The sequence below is a fragment of the Arvicola amphibius genome, chromosome 9, assembly GCF_903992535.2.
Source record: "Arvicola amphibius chromosome 9, mArvAmp1.2, whole genome shotgun sequence".
NCBI classification, from domain to species: domain Eukaryota; kingdom Metazoa; phylum Chordata; class Mammalia; order Rodentia; family Cricetidae; genus Arvicola; species Arvicola amphibius.
The window spans coordinates 103068765-103092784 of NC_052055.2; the positions used below are offsets into that span (position 1 = coordinate 103068765).

Sequence of the window (24020 nt, forward strand, 5' to 3'; positions counted from 1 at the left end):
GTGAACTTTATGTATGTGCAATTCAGTGTGTGTCACATTTACCTGGGTGGCTTTTGTCGTTGTCATTGTTAAGATACCAATAGGTCAGGCAGTCTGGCACTCAGAGTCCTCCAGCAGACAGGCAGCAGAGCGAGGAACCAAAGCCTTTGCCCTGGAGCCCATCACACAGCCATGCTCAAAGAGCACGGGGCATAGAAAACGCTGGAAGGGCGTGGAGCAAGGAGGACCCACGTTAATTATTACCCGGCGGCAGCCGGATCTCTGCTCCGCCCCCGCGGGTGGCCTCCTGCCTGCCGGCCGCCTCTCCCTCTCTGCTGCCACCTGCTACCCGCGCTGGACATGGTAAGCGCAGGACGTATGGTGAACCCTGAGCGGGGATCGGGAAGTCGGGCTAGGGCTCCGATGATGAGGGTGCGGGCAGCGCCATCGCGCTGGGCTAGGGTCACCTTGCTGCCCTCGGGGGCGCTGGGGTGTAGATATGGGAGGTGGCGATGGTGGCGGGCCTGGAGAGACCGGAGCCTGGCCTGTCTGGACTCCAGGCCGCCTGCTGGCGGGCTCCGGCGGGGTGTGGCAGGAAGGCGGGTCTCCATGGCGTGGTGTGGCAGGAAGGCGGGTCTCCATGGCGTGGTTCTGGCCCTAAAGGCTAGCTGGTCCCTTGGGGTGCCGGATCTGGCGGGGCTCAGCTCTCTCGGCACCCTAGTGCTGTCCCCGGTCTTGCGCCCGGCCCAAGCACCTAGCTGGGATTCTGTGTCCCACCTTCGTGGGTCAGGATCTTAGGTCCTTTGGAAAGGAGTGCCCCTGGAGCTGCTAGACCCTGAAACTCTTACCAAACCGCGCACCTTTGGAGCAGTCGGGGGGATTGGAAGCCGTTTTAGCAGCTGTGGCCTGGGAATGGTTACTAGGGACCAAAGACACAGGCTTGGATAATAAGTAATCCCTGGGCCCACACTGCCAAAGGCCGATAGAGCTTTGCTAAGCAAACAAGGCCCTTACTCCTCTGACCCCAGAGTGCAGAGGGTTATCATTCTAAGACTAGGGAGTTCTGGGAAACTCTAAAGAGAAGGTACCATCCCCCCACCCCACCCCGCACCTCCCAGCATCCCTCCAGTTCACCTGTACCCACCACTCCTTTGGGAGTCAAGATAAAAAGAAAACAAAACATAAAACCAAAATAATAAACAAAAAACCAAAACAAACAAGCAAAAAACCAAAAACAAAACAGTGGGTTCTGGTGCCCCATTGATATCTGGTTGCCTGGTTACAAGAGCCCAGCTTATCAGCCCGCTCTGGAAAGACTTCCCTATTATTAACCACAGTGCAGATCTCTGTTGCCTTCTCTATAGCCATCCCTTGTCAGTGAAGCCGAGTGATGAGGCAGAGCACAAACACCAGTGCTGGTCTGTAGGCCCCAGGGCTGGTCTGTAGTTCCCAGGGATGGTCTGTAGTTCCCAGTGCTGTTCCGTAGGCCCCAGGGCTGGTCTGTAGTTCCCACGGCTGGTCTGTAGGCCCAAGGGATGGTCTGTAGTTCCCAGGATGGTCTGTAGTTTCCAGTGCTGTTCCGCAGGCCCCAGGGCTGGTCTGTAGTTCCCACGGCTGGTCTGTAGGCCCCAGGGATGGTCTGTAGTTCCCAGTGCTGTTCCGTAGGCCCCAGGGCTGGTCTGTAGTTCCCACGGCTGGTCTGTAGGCCCCAGGGCTGGTCTGTAGTTCCCAGGGCTGGTCTGTAGTTCCCAGTGCTGTTCCATAGGCCCCAGGGCTGGTCTGTAGGCCCCAGGGCTGGTCTGTAGGCCCCAGGGCTGGTCTGTAGGCCCCAGGGATGGTCTGTAGTTCCCAGGGCTGGTCTGTAGGCCCCAGTGCTGGCCTGGAACCTGTCACGCAAGTCTTTTTACCCAAGAAAGCACTTTTTAAATGTAGTTTGTACTTGTAATCCCAGACTCGGGGAGGCAGAGATAGATGGATCTCTGAGGCTCAATGGCAGCGAGTTTAACCTACTTGGTGAGAGACCTTGTCTAAATAAAGCGAACAAAGTGGGGAGGAGGCTGGGGAGTTGCTCCATGGTTAAGAACACTGGCTTCTGGCCGGGCGGCAGTGGCGCACGCCTTTAATCCCAGCACTCGGGAGGCAGAGGCAGGAGGATCTCTGAGTTCGAGGCCAGCCTGATCTACAAGAGCTAGATCCAGGACAGGCTCTAGAAACTACAGGGAAACCCTGTCTCGAAAAAACAAAACAAAACAAAAGAACACTGGCTTCTATTCCAAAGGACCTGGATTCGGTTCCCAGCACTCATGTGACAGCTCCCAACTGCATGTGATTCTGGTTCTGAGGTATTTGACACCCTCTTCTGGCCTCTTCAGGCACCAGAATGTGACGACAAAACACCTTTACACATAAGATAAAAAATTTTAATAAAATTCTTTTATTAAACTAAAGGCAAATGATACCTGAAAATGGCATCTGAGATTGCCCTTTGACCTTCACACACATACATGCACATACATGTATCCACCCACCCACCAAGCCTACCAACCGAGAAAACCCATAACAAAAAGTACAGGACCCAGGAGCCTATCAATAAGCCAGCCCAGACCCCACCTCCTAGTGGGGCGCTTCCTTACAAACCCAAAGACCTGTGGCTTGGAGCAGGGCGCTTGTATCCACAGCAGCCAGCCCGGCTATATTCCTCCCCAAAAGTCTGGGGCATGTTCTTGACCTATAAAAGGAAGGCCCTGGGGCCTCTGTTCTCCCTCTCCTAGGCTGGCAAGGCACACAGGCTGAGTGCTGAGGAGCGGGACCAGCTGCTGCCAAATCTGAGGGCGGTAGGGTGGAATGAACTGGAAGGCCGAGACGCCATCTTTAAACAGTTTCATTTTAAAGACTTCAACCGGGTATGTGGTGTGGGGGCGGTGTGGGGGGGGGTTTAACCGGGCCACATTCTGTGCCCATGCCATGTCCTACTAGCCAAGGGGAAATACTTCTCCAAGTGGCCTGCAAAGAGAAGGGCCCTGGGCCCTGCCTTCCCGGAACTCGAAGTCCTTGGAGGAGGCGGTCCTCCAAAGGGTAGCAAGTGCATGTCCTTTCAAAGGCACTTTAATAACATACTGGCCGACAGCAACCGCCTGTGCTGTGTGCACCACACTGGGGATGTGATTAACACTAACACGGGCCTCAGAATGAGGGACAGGATGGCACAGGGAAGGTCAGAGCTCCAGAGGCCCTGGAAGAAGCTAAGCTATCCTCCTGTATCTATCAGGCTTTTGGCTTCATGACCAGAGTGGCCTTGCAGGCTGAGAAGCTGGACCACCATCCCGAGTGGTTTAACGTGTACAACAAGGTGAGCCTGCCCCCGTCCTAGAGCCTCATCTTCCTGAAGGTTTGCTCTCGGACCTGACCCTGGGCCCTTCCTCACCAGTTAGCTGAAGCCCCTTCTGTCTGTCTGTCCCCTTCCTAGAGCCAACAGAGACTCCCCACAACTGAGACTCCCGTCTCAGTGCTGATAAGTGCAAAGTAAAATACCATGAACGATTGTGGTCAGACATTAGGAAGGGCACTGTTAATAGCACCAGCAGCTTTATTCCAGATGGAAGAACGAGAGAGAACAGTAAGACGGAACTCAGTTGTCTCTCTCAGCAGATCACACTTATAAACATGCTGAGAATGCTGCTGGACTGTCTATAAAAACATGAAGGATGTGTTTGGACGCCCACCTTCAGTTCTGATTTTAACTTTTGTCTTCAAAAAAAAGTTGGTTTTTTTTTTTTAAACATTTGTTTAGTGTAGTGTGTGGGCACATATATGCTGTGCATGTGGAAGCAAGCTGGCGACTTGTGGGAGTCTGTTCTCTCCTTCTACTCTGTGGATCCCGGAGGCTGAACTCAGGTTGTCAGGCCTGTTGGCGAGTGTCCTTTCCCACTAAGACATCTTGCTGGCCTCTGGCTTCCATTCTGTGAACTTTTTATCCTATTACTGAAATCATCATTTTGGGAAACTATTGAAGGAAAATGGTGTGTCAGCAGGTGTGCCCCTTTCTTAGAGCTGTCAGGAAAACAGTGACCAGCTACTGTCTTTGGGAGTGACTAGTGGCTAGTTCCTAGATCGCTGGCAGAGCTGAGCGCACAGCTGGTGGCTCTGTTGCTCTTCCCAGGAGGGTGCTTGCCTGCCACTGAACTTCTGGTTTTCTCATTCAGGTCCACATCACCTTGAGCACCCACGAGTGTGCCGGTCTTTCAGAACGGGACATAAACCTGGCTAGCTTCATCGAACAAGTCGCTGTGTCTATGACATAGACCTGTCCTTTTTTAAAAAAATATCCTGGCGGGGCGGGGGGGTGGTGGAGGTGGGGGATTGGGGGCTGACTGAACAGGAACCCAGAGAGGAAACCAAGGAGGCTGGCCACTGGTCCCTGCTGCTTGCAGCGAGCACCACCTCCATTTAGGGATGAGTCCCTGTGCAGAAAGATGTGGGTATCAAGGTCAGCAGTAAGAACTGCGACCTTTGCCTGGGTCACTCCCCTCACTGGGGATCTGCCATGTTACACTACTTTGAATGAGGTTTCCCTTCCCCCATGGGCTTCCCAGCAGCAGCGGTCTTCTTTCCAGGCTGTGTTTTGCCCCTTTTCTACCCTTTCTAGTTCACCGTCCAAGTAGCTGGGTTAAAGCATGACAAAGTTCAATCTTAGACCCCAGAACTAAAACAAGCCCCGCTGGATCACAGAACCATGTGCTTTGATGCCTCCAATAAAACCATGCTATCAATTGGTTTGGCTTCTGAAACCTTCTTTTCCACAGGCCATGACAAACTAAAATCAATTGTAGATGTTTGGGGGGTTTGGTTTGTATTTTTTTTTAATTTTATTTTTTTAATTAATTTATTTTTATGTATACAATATTCTGTATGTGTGTATGCCTGCAGGCCAGAAGAGGGCACCAGACCCCATTACAGATGGTTGTGAGCCACCATGTGGTTGCTGGGAATTGAACTCAGGACCTTTGGAAGAGCAGGCAATGCTCTTAACTGCTGAGCCATCTCTCCAGCCCTGGTTTGTATTTTTGAGACATGGTTTCTCTGTGTAGCCTTGGCTATCCTGGAAGTCACTCTGTAGACCAGGCTGGCCTCAAACTCAGAGATCCACCTGCCTCCGCCTCCTGAGTGCTGGGATTAAAGGTGTGAGCCACCACCACCAGACATAATCATGCTTAATTTTGAGGAGTCTGTTCTGGTTTTCGTGACTCTAGGGATCAAACCCAGGGCTTTGCACATGTTCGGCCAACAGGAATGATCCCACTAAGGCCACAAGCTTGTCCCCAGCTAAAATGCAACTGAATAGAAACACTTATTTTGTTGGGCAGCCAAGTAGGGTCAATGAACTGAGGGAAAGGAGGGAGCAGAGTACTTTACCTGCAGGCTCATTATCATGAGGGGTACTCAGACAGAAAAACCATGAACTATTACAAGATGAGACATGAGCTTAGGGGGACACAGAAGGGACTAATGCTGACAAGGAAGGATGCCAGTTATACCCCAGAGACCGGAACTGCTGATGGCATCAGGAATAGGGCAATGTGTGCATACAACATGTGAACCTACATCTAGAAAAGCAGTTTGCAACCATTATTTTCTTCCTTGTGCTGTAATGGCTAATTTTGTATGAATGAACCTAGATATGTCCTGAGGTACCTGACATTTGACCAAATAGGATTCTGGCTGTATTGGAGCAGAGGGGTTCTGGATGAGGTCATTAAGCTTTGAATTGGTCCTTAGTAAAGCAGATTGCTCTAATATAGGTAAGGTTCGTCCAATCAGTTGAAGGCTCACCTAGAGCAAAAAGGCTGCCTATCCTTCACATAGAACTCTGGGCTCCTATTTGAGCTGGGATTATCAGTACTTTCCTGACTTCATGGATCTTGAGCTCTCAACTGGAACTGCTCCTCTAGCTAGCCAACTGGGCTACCATTATCACTGGAACCAGCTCCTTACCCAGTCCCCTTCTGCGTTTACTTGTCATTCCCAATACACTTCCCAATTCACTGGCATACATCAGAGTCCAACAGCAGATAGACCTCCAGTTCCGACGGCTTCTGCAGTTCTCAGTCTTAGCAAAGGGCTTGCCTGCTGATTACAGGGAGAACAAGGCGGTATATTAACGGGCTATCTGCTACTGGAGCAGTTAAGGACAGTTTACACAGGTCAGGTCCCTGGCTAGCAATTCACAAGAGTAGAAAATGCCCAAGTGACAAGATGGTAAGAATGGGAGCAAAGCCCAATCTCATCTCCACCCAGTGCAGGTGGAGCAGCCCACCCCACTGTAATCCTCACCTATGACCCCTGGCTTGCAGTCTAGTCAATCTAGGTAAGTTGGTCCCCCCAGGGCCAGAAGAGGCAGAGGGTGACGTTGAGAAATGAGCGATCTGCCTACACAGCTCACCATCAAGACCACCCGGACTCGGACAATGTTCTCAAGTGTGCTTGGATCCAACAGCGGAGGACATGGGATAAAGACAGAAAACATGGAGGGTGGGCTCTGTTGTTAATAGGCCCCCCTAGTGCGCTCACCATGGATCTGGATTTGAAAGCGCTATCTACAAATGACAGGCAACAGCTTTTAGGAACTAGTTTTATTCTGCGAGCAACACAGCTCACTGAAGTTCTAGGGGAGGACACTACACAGAGAAAGGGTGAAGTGACCATCGCATGTAATCACAAGTGGAAGGAAGGCCTGGATCTCTACGGCAAGAAAAGGCTGTCAAACTGGGCCCGATGGCACAGGTCTGGAAGCCACCTACCCGGGAGGCTGAGATGGGAGAATCAAAAGGTCAAGCCTAGTCTGGACAACTGAGTGAGAATCTACCTCAAAATTAAAAAATGCGAAGTGGGGGCTGGAGAGATGGCTCAGAGGTTAAGAGCATTGCCTGCTCTTCCAAAGGTCCTGAGTTCAATTCCCAGCAACCACATGGTGGCTCACAACCATCTGTAATGAGGCCTGGTGCCCTCTTCAGGCCTGCAGGCATACACACAGACAGAATATTGTATACAGAATAAATAAATAAATAAAAAGAATGCGAAGTGGTAGGACATTTACCCACTGTGCACGAGGCTCCGAGCGCAGCACCCAGCACTGGGGAGGGTGTTGTCAAGGCCTGACTTTTGCCCACGGTGGCTATCAGAGAAGGCCTGCCACTGCTCTTGTCACCACTGGGTATGGCTGAGGCAGCTCAGTACCATCAAGACCACACCAAAGACAAAAAGATACACGGCCATCAGTTCATCCAGGTCTGCCCAGGGCATACTGGTGATTGATCACCTTAGGGTATATACTGTAGAGCATCTTCGAGTGACGATCTTAGGGTTTTCCAGTGACCAGGGATCTGGGCCATTTGTCAGGAACCACAGAAAAGGTAACATTCTCTGCCTTTATTCTGTCAAGTCAGAATGCACTGACAACTTGTTGGTGTTAACGCTGGGCTACCAACCATGGGAAACCTTCTCTTTCTTATTTGGAAGCGAATGTGACACCCAGTGCCATTATCCAGGGGTGTTATAGGCCCCAAAAATCAAATGATGGGCTTTTGACTCGCCAGACAGAGCCACGTTGTCCAGCTGGCAGGGGACCACCCAGATGGCTATTCCATCAGTATGTTCTGGTGTAAGTGGATGGAAAAAGAGGTCAGGGCCATGGCACCAGGGAATTAAAGGCCAAGATTATAGACCTCTCTGGACAGACATAACCAGTTCCTGAGGCAACTGAACTCCCTGCTGAAGACTCAGGCATGCTGGACACGGCTGCAGATATGTCACAACTTTACCTCCAAGGTTGGGGTGTGGAGGACGAAATGGGGGACTGCTTTCCCGTTCAGCAGCTGCTGTACTGTGGTCTGTATAAAATGAACGCAACCACCCAATGATTAATAGTTTGGGATATTTAATTATTAAACTGTTTAAGAGTTATTGCGGCAGTCAGGAAAGGGCATGGAGATGATGGGAAGGTTAGAGAAGACGAAACAGTTTTCAAAGAGGCAAGTACCATTTCCGAGTATAAAACTGGTGATATTAAACGTGACATGGCAGTATATTCACAGTACTACCTACGTCTAATACAGAAACTAGACAGTACGGTGTTTGCAGAAGCCACTGTGGCACCTACTAAGCCACATGATGCTAGACACCCCACCCACCCCTGACACCAGCTAGGCATGGCATGCACACACGAAGACACACACAGTGATAGCCTGAAGTCACACTAAAGTTCCTAATCATAAAGTAGCTACAGCAGGTCCCTCTGAAAAACACCATCACCCATACCAGCACTGTCACAAAGGAAGGGAGCCCATCAGGTCCTCTGAGGCTATGGGGGACCTGTTTCTCCATTTTAAGCACTGGCAAGCCAGTGGTGCCTGCTGGGTGGTCCCTGGACCTCTCTAGCATGATGTACTGTAGACCCAGAGATGAGTCTTACATAGTGCTAACCACTGGAAGTGCTCGGAAACTCAGCCTCTTTCTGACACGAGCGAGCACCAAGCATCCCTGAACCCCACAGTGCACTATAGAGCATACAGGAGGGAAGTGGACATACACACTCGCTATGCAATGAGCCAGCTAGTAACAGTTCTGGGGTCAGAACAGTGCTGAGGATCACTTCCGAAGGAAGGTGAGGAAGAGCCTGGTGGTTTGGCTCTCTCACAGCCAGCAATACTCAGGAATCCCTGAGAAGGGGAGGGAACAGAGAAAGGCTCCTGCTGACTTGTCCTACACGCAGACACACCTCAAAGACTGGTCCATTTCTGCCAGGACCTGGGTGATGAGTAAGTTTACCACTCACTGCTGGGGAGAAAGGCACATGGTATGATCATCGGAGGAGGACAGGGGCTCGGCCTAGATCAGAGCCCCCATCCCTAAAAGGGAGAAGCAAGTGGGAAGCTGGCACAGGGGTTGGTTCTGGCCCTATATCGCCCTGGGCAATCAAGTCTTGTGAAGGAATCCCGGGCCCCAGGTGTAATGGCTGCAGCCATGCCTTTCTACCCCCAAATGCCTCTCTTGTCCTACGCAGCTTCCTTTCAGCAGGGGCTGAGGAGCATCCAGTACCTGTAGCTAAAATGCCATCGTACCTTTGGAAGCTGAATCGGGGGAAGAGGCACGAAGAACACACTGATAGAGAAAGGGTGCCCTGTACATCTTCACACCACTGAGGAAAATCAAGGACACTTGGGGAGTATTTCCTTCAATAAAAACAGATTCTCATTACATGATAGATTAAGGCAATGAGGAAGGGAAGACCCCACCCACATGTGCGCATAGGTGTTTACCTACACTGCTATTCAAGAAAATATGGGGAAGGGTCTGGTTTCGGCTCATCGGGCCCGGGAGAGGGCTCAGGTGTGATCTACCCCTATCCACAGGCAGCACCACAGCCAAAAAGGCCCTGGAGTCTCTGAAAACATCTTCCTTTCCTATCCTACAGTGTAGAAGGAACATGGAGAAGTATCACTGCCAACAGGCTTCTCCACTGATGGTAGCAACCAAGGTCATGCACAGAAGACAAAGGAGCACTTCAAACCCTGCTAAGGGAATGTGCTCCAGTTATGCAAAAAAAAAAAAAAAAGAGGTCAATGACCTGGCCAACCTGTGCTTGGAAAAGTAAAACGAGTTGCAATGAAGGTGATCCTGAGAGTCAAGTGACATCTCCTGAAGCAGAGGCTGAAATAACCTCCTGCTAGGGACATAGAAACACCCACCTGGGGAACACAGTACATAAATGCCTCCTGCCTGAGAGCCAAACCATCGGACTGAGATAGCAAAGACATCCTCTTGCTATCTCACACTTTCCCTAGGAAATCAGGACAGGTCAGAGCCACCATACAATGATTACGTGAAGATGCTGCTAAAGATGTTAGAGGGGAATATGGTTAAAACAATTTTTAGGGTAACATTTTAACCAGGGCAGACTCATTGCGCAGTGGAATCCTTCAGGGTCTTCAAATTAAAAGCCACAAAAGGAAACAAAAGGAGTCCTGAGGCTGAAGCTATCTTATGGTTTATCGTATTGTGCTCTCAGGAGCAGGTCCAGATGTCAAGTTGTGCATGTTCTGTTCCAAATGCCAAGAACCTTCTGAAGGCCTGAAGCTCCATGGAATTAACAAGGGTCAAAGTTCAGCGGGGCTTTGGAGAACCATTCATCTGGCTGCCCTGAGTCACAGGATCGGTACTATAAAGGCTGTCCAAGAAGACGGAGGATATTTCTGCAACCAGATTCCTGTCAATAGTTGCCTGGGCCATGCCGTAGATGGCACCCTGCAAATCCAACCAAGGACATATTATTAGAGACATAAGTATGGCTGTCATTCATAAGCACCTAGCCCAGGCATCCTATCTTCCCATCAGAAAAGCAGCTGCCATGGGGTATTTTTCAAAGGTACTTTCCAGACTGGCTTTCCAAATAAAGGAACTACTCTATGGGGTTTACTGTTGGGAGGGGGGAGTGCTTGTTGTCTTTACAGACAGGACGAGAGCCCTGGCTTCCGCTCAGCAGCTTCTGCTTTCCATCCCATCTGAGATACCCAACAAGAAGGAGCAGGACCAGCAGCCACACTAACCGTTGAGGAGAGCTGGGCACACTGAGCTGAGGCAGAAACAGCCTCCAAAGAGTCTCATCACTTCAGGTTCCCAAACAACCCCCAATACTTCTAAGTGGGGATGCCCTGGTATCCTTACCATTCCTGTGGTCTTAGCTTTAGGATTCTTCATGATTTGTGTGACCGATTCCCGAATATCCTTTAGGAACTGGATTGCCACCCGCTTCCGAGTGTGTACTAACGTGATGCAGAAGTGGATGCTGTGGGAGAAGAGAGGGTGTGAGAGGGACAGACGCTGAAAAGAAAGACACCCCACAATGAAGCCACCCCAGGGGAAGGGTGCACTGGAGCACTACTGCTCTCAAATCCGTGGGGTTTTTAAGTGAGAGAGAAAATTTTCCAGCATGACTGAGAACCACCTTAACAAAATGAACACAGCTGGTTGTTCTGTCTTATCCCCATCCCATAAACTGTCAGTGATGGCTCTATAAATCATGTGTGTGAGCAATGGTGGGTACTAGGCTTTCGTCTTAGAGGGTAGGCCCTGACGGGGAGAGAACCATAGAGCTGGGTCTTCAAGGGCTTCAATGCTCTTATGAAACCCTAACTCACAGCCGGGTGGTGGTGGCCGCGCACGCCTTTAATTCCAGCACTTGGGAGGCAGAGGCAGGCGAATCTTTGTGAGTTCAAAGCCAGCCAGGTCTACAAGAGCTAGTTCCAGGACAGGCTCCAAAGCCACAGAGAAACCCTGTCTCGAGAGAGAGGGAAAAAAAACAACCCTAACTCACTTGGAGAAAAATGTGGTCGGTGATGACCGTGACCTGGGGAGGGCCGGCTATAGACAGGAGCACAAACAAACCTGCACAATGAGATCATCAGGTAACAGTACCTTAGAGAAGTGAGCTGACAGCTATGGACAAGATGGATCACAGACTACAGAGAAAGAACAAAGGGTCTTACAAGTGACAACGTGTCTCAGGAGGCTGGCAGTCAGTTCTACTTGAACATAAAGCAAAGCATTTTGTTCCTTATGTCTACGAACTCCAGTTGCTACCAATGTGCTGTGTTCTAGAAACTGAACTCTGTATATCACGTTACCTTTAGGACTCAGCTCTTAAGGTCATGAAGTGAAAGGAGAAGCAGAGGCTTCAAGCATACCTTTTGGGGAACTGCAAGTAGTTAAAATTCCACCCCTTCGCAGACATCATATTAGATAGTCGGTAGATGTCAAAATCATGGGAACCCAGAGCAATAACTGACAGTTGAGGATCCCCCAAAATGAAGATGCCTTTGATGTTTTCCAATCTAAAAATAAGCAAATGAAAAAAGAAACTGAGCCATATCCACTCCGCTGGTCCTTATCTCTCAGTTGATGAACACAGGCTACCCTCTGGGACTCTATCGTCTCGTCTTCTACACCAGAGGCCAGGCTGGGATGGGTGATTCTTACAGAGATCAAAATCCCAGAAGACCTAACCTCTGTCCAGAACCATCGGCTTCTCCCAGTCTACCCCACTCCCAAGTCATAGCACAGAATGCAATGCAAGTGTCTCCTCCCCGAGCACCATCTGGTAAGGGGCTGGTCTAAACGCCCATCTATCAGGAGACGGTAAGTAGTCTAAGGGTGTGCTACCAAGTACAGAGATGCCTTTAGCCAACTAGGAGAAAGCAAGAGACAAAGCAGAACCCCGTTTTCCACACATACTCTGACTTGAGGAAGCGAGCAGTTTTGATGATCTGTTTGGTAGCTTCAACATAGCCGTTCTCACCAAAGTGCATCAAGGTAGCCCAACAGGACGCAATGATGCCACCAGGCCGTGAGCCAGCCATGCTTGGAGATGCGTAGATGCCACCTTGCCAATCTGCACCAACAAAGAACTGGTACTTCCTATACTTCTCGTCAGAGTACAACACCACTGATGAGCCTTTGGGAGCATATCCGTACTGAAGGGAGAAGCAAAGAGGTCAGAGTGTGGTGGTCCCTGACAACTCTGTCCACATTGCCATACACAATAAAACCCGCTTTTTTACGGGAGTTCCATGATGCTTCCCATTCAGGTAAGGTTCAGATTTAACAGAGTTAATAAGCAGAAGGAACTCGGGGGATGGGGTCCATGTTCTCTTTGTCAGGGATGAGGAATCTGAGATCCAACAAAAAATTAAGACTAGGTTTCCTCTGTCTCCCACTCGGCCGTTGGCTTTCCTTACTTAAAATTCTTTCTCTGGGAAGCTGAGCACAGTGGCACACACCTATAGTTCTAGCACTTGGAGGTGGAGGGAGGATCAGGAATTCACGCTGTCTCTGGCTACATAGTGAATTTCAAGCCAGCCTGAGCTATATAAATACCTTGCCTTAAAAAGAAAACAAAAACTTCCTCTGGAATAACAAGTCAGTATGAAAATAAGGATAAATTTTTCCTAGTAAAAACCAGGAAAAATAAAACTCAAGTCAATTGGAAGCTCAAATTGCTATCTGATCTGATTCCTATTCTATGGCTCAACATTACACTTCTTTTTAAGAATGTACTGAGTCGGGCAGTAGTGGTGCATGCCTTTAATATCAGCACGAGAGGCAGAGGCAGGTGGATGATGGATCTCCATGAGTTTAAGGTTAGCTTGGTTTAAAGAGTGAGAGTTCCAGAACAGCCAAGGCTATTACACAGAGAAGTCCTGTCTTGAAGAAAAAAAAAAAAAAAGAATATATTGGTGGTCCCAACTTTTCCATCTTGCAATACACTGTGTGACTCCATTCCGCCTAGAGAATTCTTACCACAGCTAATACAAGTTTCATTCCGGACCCACATAGCAAACGGACAGACGGACAGTAAAAGGGGAAAAGGACACAGGAGTTGTCCGGGTAGACAACTGTATCTAAAACTGTATTATAGATCATTCCGAGTCTGAAAAACAAGTCTTCCCTATGGTCTAGTTAAAAACAAGCTCCAGCAACATAATCAAAACAAAGTACACATCCCTGAAGCCATTAATATTTTTTCCCATATCTGGATAAACTTTCAAGAGTTGCCAACCAAGATGGAATTCATTTCAGTCTGCCAAAGGTTGTGAGCACCAACTGCTCCTGAACACATGGGTTTCTTTTTAAAAGGGACTTTGCTGTTAGCACATTGTCACTGAGGCTCAGGAACTCCAGGATCAATCCTCACCAACTTTAATAACCTCAAGACTACAGAGATTTTTGTCACAATGGACCTGACTGTTGGTATACAGGGAAACCCTCTCAGTATGAGCAAAGGCAAGAGCTCCTTTTCTCCATGAGCTGTCCACTACCTGACAGCTAACCTGATGACAGACAAGAATCAGACTTTATTTCATAGTTGTTATGTTATGAATGAATTAAAATGGCCCCATTGGCTCATAAGGGACTGGCACTATTAGGAGGTATGGCCTTTTTGGAGAAGGTGTGGTACTATTGCAGGAAGCATGTTACTGAGGGTGGGGGTTGAGATCTCAGATCCTCAAGCCACGACTAGTGTGACAGATCCAGATGTAGAACTCTCCGCTACCACTCCAGCATCATGTCTGCCTGCATGCCACCATGCTTCTCACCATGATGATAACAGACTAAACCTCTGAACTGTAAGTCAACCCCAATTAGATGTTTTCCTTTATACGAGTTGGCATTGCCATGGTCGTGGTGTCTCTTCACAGCAAGAGAAACCCTAAGACAGTATATGTGTGTGGGGAGACAACTCCTTTTGTGGAGATCAGCTAAACTCACCAACTGCCAGCAGTTGGCCACTTCCTTAACTCACCTTATGAGTATCTGCTGAGATGCTGGTCACACCTTTCACCCGGAAATCAAACTGTTTCTTCAGTGGGTACCCCGCTTTCTCCATGAAGACAATGAGGAAGCCCCCCAGACAAGCATCCACATGAAAAGGTATTTTGTATTTGAGAGCCAGCTGGTTAAAAAAGAACATTGGTGATTTATACATAAACCCTTAGCAGATAGGCTACTCTGAACTGCATCCCATAGGTGTTAAAAAGTGGCTATCCGTACATTTATTTGAAGAGAGGATCTCACGTAGTCCGGCCTGGCCTTGAACGTGATATTTAGCCCATGAAAGACCCTTCTGCCTCAGATAACCATGCCCAATTTCATGGGGTACTGAAAATCAAAAGCAGGACTTGGCGCTGGCCTGGAGTACACTCTACCAACTGATCCATAATCCCAAACCCCAGAGTTATTTTTAACATTTTTAAATGAAGTTTATTTATTTAGTCTTCAAAAGAGTCCATCTGAAATGTACTGCATGTAATTTGTATTTAAATATGCCTGACCTCAAGCTCCCCTACCCCATCATGTCAGAAATAGCAGAACTCTGATTTAATAGTCTCTAGGGGTGGGGTCTTACTTCAGTCATATGTGATGGGTATGTTCCTAATGGCAGACTACTTCATGGTAGGAATCCAAGCATCTACTTCAAAATACCTGGGTTATAGGCAGCCTGGTTCACGTACTACCCTTTCCCCAACCAAGATGCCAGTGACTTTCAGAGGCTCCAAAAAGAGGTGCAGGGGCCTACTTGCCTTAGTATTGATGAATGCTAGCAATCCCTGCTATGTTCAATCCCTGCTAAAATCAAAACTCCTTTTCTTCACAAAGCCCTGTACATCACATCTATTTTAAGTATTCATCTGCATAGCCTGTTTCTCACCTTGGCCACTTCAGGAATAGGATCAATCACACCATGAGGAAACTGTGGGGCAGAACACACCAGCATAGCTGTGTTCTTGGAGATGGCTCTTCTCATTGCCTGGGGATTGAAAGTTTAAGAGAAATAAGAATCTTAGTCACAGCGGCTCATGTCTTTGGCCGTAAGGACAATACGGACTACTGGCTCAGAGTCCAGCTTCACAGGTGCCCCTGTCTCTGCGCCCTGGGAAGACTGCCTTCTGCTATGAAGGGTGCACACAAGTCCGCATGGAAACACTACTTGAGAGCAATGCAACCGCAATGGAAATAGAAACAACACTGAGCTAGGAGGTGAAGGAGGCAACTGGGAGCCCCAGCCCCACAATTTACCAGTGAAGATTTAATAAAAACTTTATTTAACTTTGCAGCCTACAAATTCCAATACTGGAACAGCTTCAATGAACGGAAAGTCCCTCTACACATATGTGAGACATAAAAACATGTTCAGGTCCGTGAAAGCGGGTGTTGGGGCCAAGTACACCCATGTTCATTTCACAAATAAGGGAAAGAAAGTAAAGGTGTTGCAAGTAAAATCGGGTTCTACACCATCAGGGACCAGATCATCCACCTGTTAGCACTCAGAAACCTGGCTGTTTGTCACACTGTCAGTCTAGTCTCTGCTCTGAGCAGGGGAGTCCACCTGTGTATGACTGGACAGTCAGTATGACATTCTGCCCCTTGAGCCTTTGGAGGACTCACCCGCACATTCACCTCCATGTTCTTGTCCACCGCAACACGTACAATCTTCATCCCAAAATAATGAGCTGCTTTGTCAAATGCAGCATGGGCACTCTCAGGAGCCACACTAGGCGATGGGGGAAGGGCACAGAGAAATGAAGAGCACAACAGGATCCAGCAGCAACTTCAGTAACCAGTTCAAACGGCTGATTAATTTCCCGCACTCTATTATGTTTATACTTTCTTGGTATAAACCAAAAGAGCCATACTGATTTTCTGCAAACAATTTCTTTCTATGATTTAGGACATTATTTTGGCAACAGGAAATCTCAGAACACAAAAGGACATGAAGCATAAACTGCTTCAGACAGGAAAAGGCTACCCGACGGAGGGTTCAGATGTGGGTGTGTGAGGCAGACCATCCCAAAGGACCACTGAGAGAAGCAAGATGCAGATAGTATGGCTGCCCAGCAGAGAGAGGCAGCCACACCTCAGGCCAGAGGGGCCTGCCCGCTCTGAACAATCATCAACCTATGAAAAACTAAAATCTGTCTCTCCTACATGGTTACAAATAGTTTTTGAATAATGTTCAAAGAGAAAACAGAGTCACAGGTACATATCTGCTTCCAGATATCCCCATTACTCCACTCTCACCATTGCTGTTTCCATTAAGAGAGAAAATTCCCTACAATGACTAAGCGCCAAGCACCAAAGGTTTACATGTGAAGATGTGGTAGCAGCCAGGTTTGTTCTCCTAGGCAAAGCAAGTCAGTTTGATGACATTCAGAGCAAAAACTACTTAGTTACCTATGCTTGGAGGGGAAAAAAAACCCAAAAAAACCAAAAAACCACTAGCCTAAAAGGTATAATATCAGTACCCTGTATAGAAGTGGACTAAAAGAAAGTCAGTCAAGAACCAAAATTATATCCACACCAAAAACAATAGTAGTAATGAAACCTAAAAATACAATCATTTTTAAATTCTTTCTTCTAGTAACATCTCTCAAGTACTTGAGGTAGTCACCTCAGAAACATTCACTGAGCTACAGTGCAAAGAGAGTTTCCTTAGGCTCTGGATAAACTAAAGACAGAGTCCCCTAGCTGTCTCTTTTGGAAAAAGGATGTCATTCTCACTAACGGTGTTCACTGTGTTAAGCTCGCATAACCAAGTGCTCCATTAGAAGACTATTGGATGTGAAGGGGTAAGAGGGGGGTAGAGGGGCTGGGCCAGGGAGAGAAGGCTGGCACTGTAGGAGGAAGAGAAACAGACTGGGCTCAGCTGACACTGTACTGCCTCAAGCAGACAATAATCAGAGGGGAAACAGATACCCATACATACATTTCTGGAGTTTTGATCCCCTTCTCAAAGGCCAAGTCCCGGTAAGCTTTGCAAGCCATCAGGATGCTTTCTGTGCCCCCAGATGTCATCTACGTGAAGAAAAGAAGTAAGTTAAGGGCAGGGATCAGGAAGTACGGTCTGCTCTGACCTGAAAAATGTTTGATGCAGAAACAGACAAGGGCATGGGCAATGCTGCAGAGCGGACACTGTCCAGACAGTGTGGGTCAGAGACGACAAGGGATACAGGTATGTCAGTGTCCAGCAACTAACACTTCTGAAACCAGACCTGACATTCAGTAAACACACTCTATTACTATCTTTCAGTAATATCTGAGCTTGAATAATTTCCCAACTGAAGGCTACCACACTGAGCTAGTAGGATCTTATCTTAGACTCAGCATCTCTGAAGAGTCATACACTCTTGGGTTTTTGTTTTCAAAAAGAAAACTGAAGATCCTAAACAATTCATTCAGCGTTACCCAATATATCTGTTGATATGTAAAACTTTCTGTACTTTGGATTATATATTAATTAGAGCTAGAATGAAAATTACTAAACCTTCCTAACATCTATATACAGGATAAAAACACCATTTGGTATAGACTCCCAATGGTCAAGAGTTAGGAAAAAAATTAACTCAGAAAATTAAGTAATTTTTTTTTGACTCAGGAAGCCTTTAATGAAACATGTGACTGCCCTCCCTAAAATATCTCACAGAATGGACACAGGACCCTTGTTTGTAAACTCTATGCTGGATAAGACAGACTGCTAATAGTTGAGATTCACTGTACAAGGCAGCAACGAAACTCGTGGTCTAGCCTAAAACCTCAGCCTTGTCACATGAGATACCCAGACAGCGGTGTGGACAGCTGGGAAAGTACCAGGCCTTACACACAAGTCTGGCAACGACCTAAACAAGAACATTTCCTAGTTCCCTAGTCGTCTACATCATGTGTCCTGTCTTCAGGGCAGAAACGTAATTGTGGATGAAGAAAACAGGTCACAAGTCACTTGTATCTATCAACTTTTTTCAAAATATATCAAAATTTACTCTGAGGTACATGTTTAAGAACGTAAGACATTTTCTTTCAGATATGGCCAAACATGGTAGTATTTATGCAAGCCAGCTAAAGTACCTGTAATCTGATTTTTAGTGTACGAGTTTGCCCTCTCATCCATTGTGAATGAGGTAAATGAAGTTACTCTAGGGAAAGATACTTTGAAGCAGAAGAGAAAGGCCCAAGAATTGTTTAAGATCCACAGCTAGGCTCAGTCTAAAGATTTCCCTTTAATTTGAGCTAATCTTCTTGCATCTCTCAACAGTGAATCCTTTTTCACCAGGAACAGCTCATCAAGAGAGGCACAGAGAGAATGAGACTAAGGGAGGGAGGGAGGGAGGGAAACGAGGAGAGCACTCTATAGAAGCCTAGACACAAGAAGAGAGACTGGAAACTGAACATAGTCCTTTCTCCTGGTCCCTGCCATACCACAAAGGTAACTGGAAAGAGACGAGGCTTCGCTGCAGCAGTATGACAGTCCTTAGGGCTGTGTGTCTGTATTAATATGGAAGACTGATTACTCATTACCTGAAAGAAACCAGAAGGGAAGCAATAACAACGGCAACAACCCCAAGAGCTCTGCGGTGATCACCACCAAATACGGAAAGAGAAGTCTTTTTGTAATAAATTTCAAACACTGGCAGAAAAGAGTAGCACAGGACAGATGCAGAGGTACAACCAAACGGTGCCTAGTCAGCCCTGGGAATCAGGCTGTCAGCAGAGTCTTGGAAAGTCTCCTACTACATCCTCAGAGAAACAGAGGTCTCCCTGTCCTCTTTCTGTGTGTAGTGGGCATGACTGATGGGGAGAAAGAAGCAACACAGAAAACAGCAAATCTGACCCCTGCAAGGGTAAAGATCTCAGGGATTCGTGGTAGATTAAACCTCAAAGTAGACTACCCTCTTGCAACTGTGCAGAGGGAACTTTTAATAGAATCTCTAATTGAGAAATTCTAATTGAGAAGGAACAAGACTTCAGCCAGCCGGGCAGACTAGTCACCCACCTTGAGTCAACACAATCAGACCATCAGGAGAGATTACTGCAGAACCAGGATAAAGCAAATGGCAACTACTGTGAATATAGGGTTTGGTATGAAAAATGAAAGCCCACCTCGTAAGGAAACAGATGAAGTGGCTTCCTTATAACGGTGTCTCACCTTAGCAATTCTGTTTTCAACAACAAAGTGTTGAGACCATCGGAAAACACATATATCTGATGGTCTTAGGAGCCCCCAACCATAAATGTACTTTTGTTGTATTTCATAACTGCAATTTCACTCCTGAGCAGCAGGTGTCTCAGTTCCTAAGACCATTGGAAATAAGTGTTTTTTTTTGATAGTCTTGACCCACAGGTTGACCGCTCTAGCACATAATCATAAAATCATAATGAATACAACAGGAGATCAAAGCCAGACAACAAAACAACAAAATGAGACAACAGACGAACAACAAAATAGCAAATGGCACTCACAGAAGGAGTGAATTTGTCAAGAACAGCAAGAAACAGAATAAGCACCCCTAAAAATAAAAAAATCTCACTCAAAAAAAAAAAGACTTGAGATTCACTTATAGTGAATCCAGATTTTTTTCTTTTCTTTTCTTTTTTTTTTTTTTTTTTTTTTTTTTTTAAAAAAAGATAACAATAGAAAGACCAATGCCACTCTCTACTTAGAGAGCTGTGAGGTGTAGTCAAGTAGTCAATGCCTGGACAGCTGGATATTCGAGGAATCATGCAAATACCTGAATAGCCTAGAAAAGATGTGAGGGTGGGACTGGAGAGACAGCTCAGTGGTTAAGGGCATCTGCTGCTCTTCCAAAGGACTTGGGTTCAATTCCCAGCACCCACATGGTAACTGTCTGTAACTCCAGATCAGACTTCCTCACACAAACATACACGCAGACCAAATACCAACACACATAAATATTAAATTAATAAATAAATTTAAAAGAAAGATATGAGGGCAGTAAGATTCAGAGGGCAATAGGCTTTCCATTGATTTAGACATGTCATGTAAGAAAAACAAGACGTAGTTTCTATTTCCAGCAACATATAGTTAATACCCTAAGCAACTTTACTAACATAAAAAACTAAAAAGTTTGACAAAGCATTAAAAATTATATTCATCACTGAACTAGCATTAAGAACAAGCTAAACCCTAAGACAAAGTACAACCAACTTTCTACAAGACAATCTGCCAAAGCTGGAGCTTCCCCTCTAAGAGTGCATAGACCAGGGGTTTGCCCAGGGTCACAGTGCAACAGGAGACTGCAGAAAACCCCGAACTCCCCGCTGTACAAGAAAAAACTCCCCGCTACTGTGGAAAGTGACTTTTTTTCAATGTAATGTTAGGCTTAAGAAAAGCACTTTAAGAAAAGAAAATGCAGAAAAAGCCAACAGCCCACAATCATAGCACTAGGGAGAAAGCAGGGGTTTCAGGAGTTCAAGGTTATCCTCGGCTACAAAGCAGGTTCAAGGTCAGCCTGGGCTACTTGATTCTATCTCAGAATACCAAAAAGAAATGGGGGAGGGGTAGTAGATCAACAGATCTGTAGATGAGTGGATGAGAAGAGAAGGAGAAAATAGTCAAGTAGAGAAAGGTGGCAAAATATCTGGTGAACCCAGTGTTCTTTAAACTGTCCTAGCAACTCCATAGAGGCTTAAAGGTTTTTGAAAACATGAAGTTGAAGAGGAAAAATGCCTAGATATATACCAAAATGTTGACACTCAGGATTCCAAAAGTACAAGTAGCATTTTCATAGATCATTCTACAACAACAATATAATAATTGTATAGCAGACTATTTTAAAACGTCTATTGCAAGTCACTTACACATCCACAGGAATCTGGTCCCCCGTTGAAAAGGGAACAAGTCATCCTTACAATTTCTGCCTCTAACTTCCGTAGTCCAGGGAAGATATCTGGATGCAGAGGGTTGCTCCAGGCGAACTCTCCATAAGCCTGCAAAGTAAGGCAAAGAGGTAATATGAGATAGACTGTTACACTAAATAAGGCGAGAAATCATGCATCGAGTAAGGTTCAGGTTTTAGGTCCAACAGTAGGAACTGGAAAAAGGGTATGAGCTATACCCCAACTTAAAGATCAAAATATAACAGAAGAGACTGACCTGTACCTAAGTGATTCTACAATGTGATAAGGGAAGAAGTGTTAAAAGTACTCAACAGTAGCACCGACGGATCTCCATCACTTCGAAGTCACACAGCTTTGCCTATAACTTTTTCAAATAAGCCCTCCGAGGCTCAGCTTCCTCACAGGCAAAGGGGACTAATGGTGTCTGCCTTACAGTCTAACAACAATGAAACACGAAAACAACGAAACATGAAAAGCAGTGACCGTTTGCCTGCCACAAAGCAGCCACTGCTGTTGAATTAATATGCGCCAAAAGACCCGATGAGGGACCTACTAACATCCTGAGTGCTCTAGAGACGTTTGGTGAGAGGAACCTCACGAGATGAATGGAAATTCATCCTATGGAACAGGAGGGAAAGAACGTGGAAAGCAAGGCACATGCCTACATGGGAGGTATCAGGGGTGGCTGGGACAACAGGTAGAGTCTGAATGTACAGAGTCACATCTTTCCTCCTGCATGAGAACCTGAGCTTCATCAACAGATGATGAAACGTTTAAACACACAATTATGACCAGGATATTATATCGATATATAACTAAGTAAAACACAAAGATGTGTATGGTTTCACAGTAACAAATACAAGGCCTGAGAGATCACAACTTTAATTTCTTATAAGAGTGGCTTTCAAATCTAAGCTTGATTACAAATGGAAAAAGCTACATCCCATTCTATAGTTAGGATCATCTTGTGGGGCATGCTTTGAGAATGTTATGACTGAGCAGCCTTGCCCTGACTCCTATATCAAACAACATTGGTTCTAGCATTAAAAATTTCAAATGAGCAGGGCGTTAGTGGCGCACACCTTTAATCCCAGCACTCGGGAAGCAGAGGCAGGTGGATCTCTGAGTTTGAGGCCAGCCTGGTCTACAGAGTGAGTTCCAGGACAGGCTCCAAAACTACACAGAGAAACCCTGTCTCAAAACAAAAATTCAAATGAAACCCAGTACTTAGGAGGTAGAGGCAGGAGGATCTCTGTGAGTCTGAGGCAGACTGGTCTACATAAGCAACTCAAGGACAGTCGCGGCTATACAGAGACCATGTCTCAAAAAACATGAACAGTATCCTCAAATGGCAGGCTCCCTCACTAGGAATATGGCTTCCTCAGAGGACCCTGTAAAGTCCAGAGGTATAAATGACATTTCACCTTTTCACAGTCTGAAGATGCATTTGTGCACATTCACCCATCTGCGTGAGAAGAAACTTCTAAACTGCTATGGTTTCATTTCAACAATGAAATGTTGAAATGCAGTAGCTTAAGCGATATTATTATTTCTATTTAAATAAACCAGGAATGGCACCTATGCACACAAGCACCCAGTGTTCACCTGCACCAGCAACTCTGTGAGCTTCGGCTCCCCATTGTACACAGCTCCTGAGGCTTTCCCTTCTTGCCAGAAGACATCTGCAGAAAAAAGTCAAGGTCCCTTAGTCAGGAGCAGGCATCACTGGGAAGACAGATAGTAACACAGACAGGACAGACAAAAACTTTAGAGCATATGGGGAAAAAAATTCAGGAACCAGACATATGGCTCAGCAGTTAATATGCATTCTCTTGCAGAGGACCAGAGTTCAGATCCCAGTGCCCTCATCAAGCAGCTCACAACTTTCTGTATCTCCAGCTCTAGGCGATCCAATGCCCTCTTTTAGCTTCTGCGGGGATCTGCACTCAAGCCTACACATACCCACACAAATGCAGCCCATACATATAAATTCAAAAAAATTAAAAAGAGTAAATGAGTAAGTTGAGTGGAAATTCAATGCTATTCTTATGTTAAAAACTAAAAGAATTTCAATAATGCTTTACCACAGCAAAATAGAGATGAAAGGTTATTAGTGCCAACGACTGCGGGGGAAAATAGGAACTGCATCAAGGCATAATGAAGACAGACAGTAATGTTGCCCTCACCCTCACCTATTGTCTCTGAACATAAAAGCTGCCCTTTGCCTCCATGTATTTCCTGTTCTCCATATGACCCTGTCCTGCAGTAGCTTCCCCATCCCCTCATTTCCCTATCCAGTCACAGGAAGTATAAGAACTGCTCTAAGCAGAGCTGACAGAAATGAGCAAGTGTGAAATCTCTCTATACAAACTCCAGAGCTGCAGCCAGAGCACAAGGCGTACCAATGGAGGAGCACCTCCCGCTCAGGCCCCACCCTAATACACGCCACTGCCATAGCCACTTGCCCATGCCGTAACATTCAAGAGTGGCATGGAGGTGACCGTGAGACAAAGCAAGAAGGGTTCCCCACAAAGTTCCACTTGCTCTCCCAGAAGGGTTCTGTATTATACTAACAAATCTGTTGAGATGGGTCCTTCGGCTCTTTCTGTTATCACAAAGCTGCACCCCATTAAAAGTGGTCCGTGAGAGGGGTGCTGCAGACACACGCTAAACTAAAAAGTGCACGGAACTACCGGCCTTCCGAAGCACAGTTCTCCAGTTCTAACGAGAGCAGCCACGCGTCTCCAGCTACTTTCACTCTTTCCCCACAGGACGTGGCTGCGTACCACACGTGTCTTCAG

The 24020-nt window shown here is 46.7% G+C and overlaps 2 protein-coding genes across 2 annotated transcripts in view; one reads left to right on the plus strand and one right to left on the minus strand.

The window, feature by feature from the left end:
- Positions 1-213: 213 nt before the first annotated feature.
- Pcbd1 (pterin-4 alpha-carbinolamine dehydratase 1) lies at positions 214-4748 on the plus strand. Its single transcript, XM_038342736.2, has 4 exons — positions 214-342; positions 2751-2882; positions 3248-3328; positions 4182-4748. Exons 1-4 carry the CDS (start codon positions 340-342, stop codon positions 4278-4280), a joined length of 315 nt encoding a protein of 104 aa, XP_038198664.1. The 5' UTR covers positions 214-339; the 3' UTR covers positions 4281-4748.
- Positions 4749-7895: 3147 nt separating this feature from the next.
- Sgpl1 (sphingosine-1-phosphate lyase 1) overlaps positions 7896-24020 on the minus strand; it is a 46465-nt gene continuing 30340 nt past the window's right edge. Inside the window, exons 6-15 of the mRNA XM_038342131.1 lie at positions 22825-22901; positions 21181-21309; positions 17294-17382; positions 15976-16081; positions 15239-15337; positions 14333-14482; positions 12265-12503; positions 11718-11864; positions 10699-10819; positions 7896-10278 (exon numbers count right to left, since the gene is read on the minus strand). Of these exons, the coding sequence (XP_038198059.1) occupies positions 10138-10278; positions 10699-10819; positions 11718-11864; positions 12265-12503; positions 14333-14482; positions 15239-15337; positions 15976-16081; positions 17294-17382; positions 21181-21309; positions 22825-22901 (1298 nt within the window). The 3' untranslated portion in view covers positions 7896-10137. The remainder of the gene's footprint in view (positions 10279-10698; positions 10820-11717; positions 11865-12264; positions 12504-14332; positions 14483-15238; positions 15338-15975; positions 16082-17293; positions 17383-21180; positions 21310-22824; positions 22902-24020) is intronic.

Bases quoted from the DNA above. Each gene is read 5' to 3' on its own strand.
- Pcbd1 (XM_038342736.2), top strand. The intron at 2,883-3,247 runs GTATGTGGTGTG...TGTATCTATCAG, and splicing joins ATTTTAAAGACTTCAACCGG to GCTTTTGGCTTCATGACCAG. The intron at 3,329-4,181 runs GTGAGCCTGCCC...TTTCTCATTCAG, and splicing joins GGTTTAACGTGTACAACAAG to GTCCACATCACCTTGAGCAC.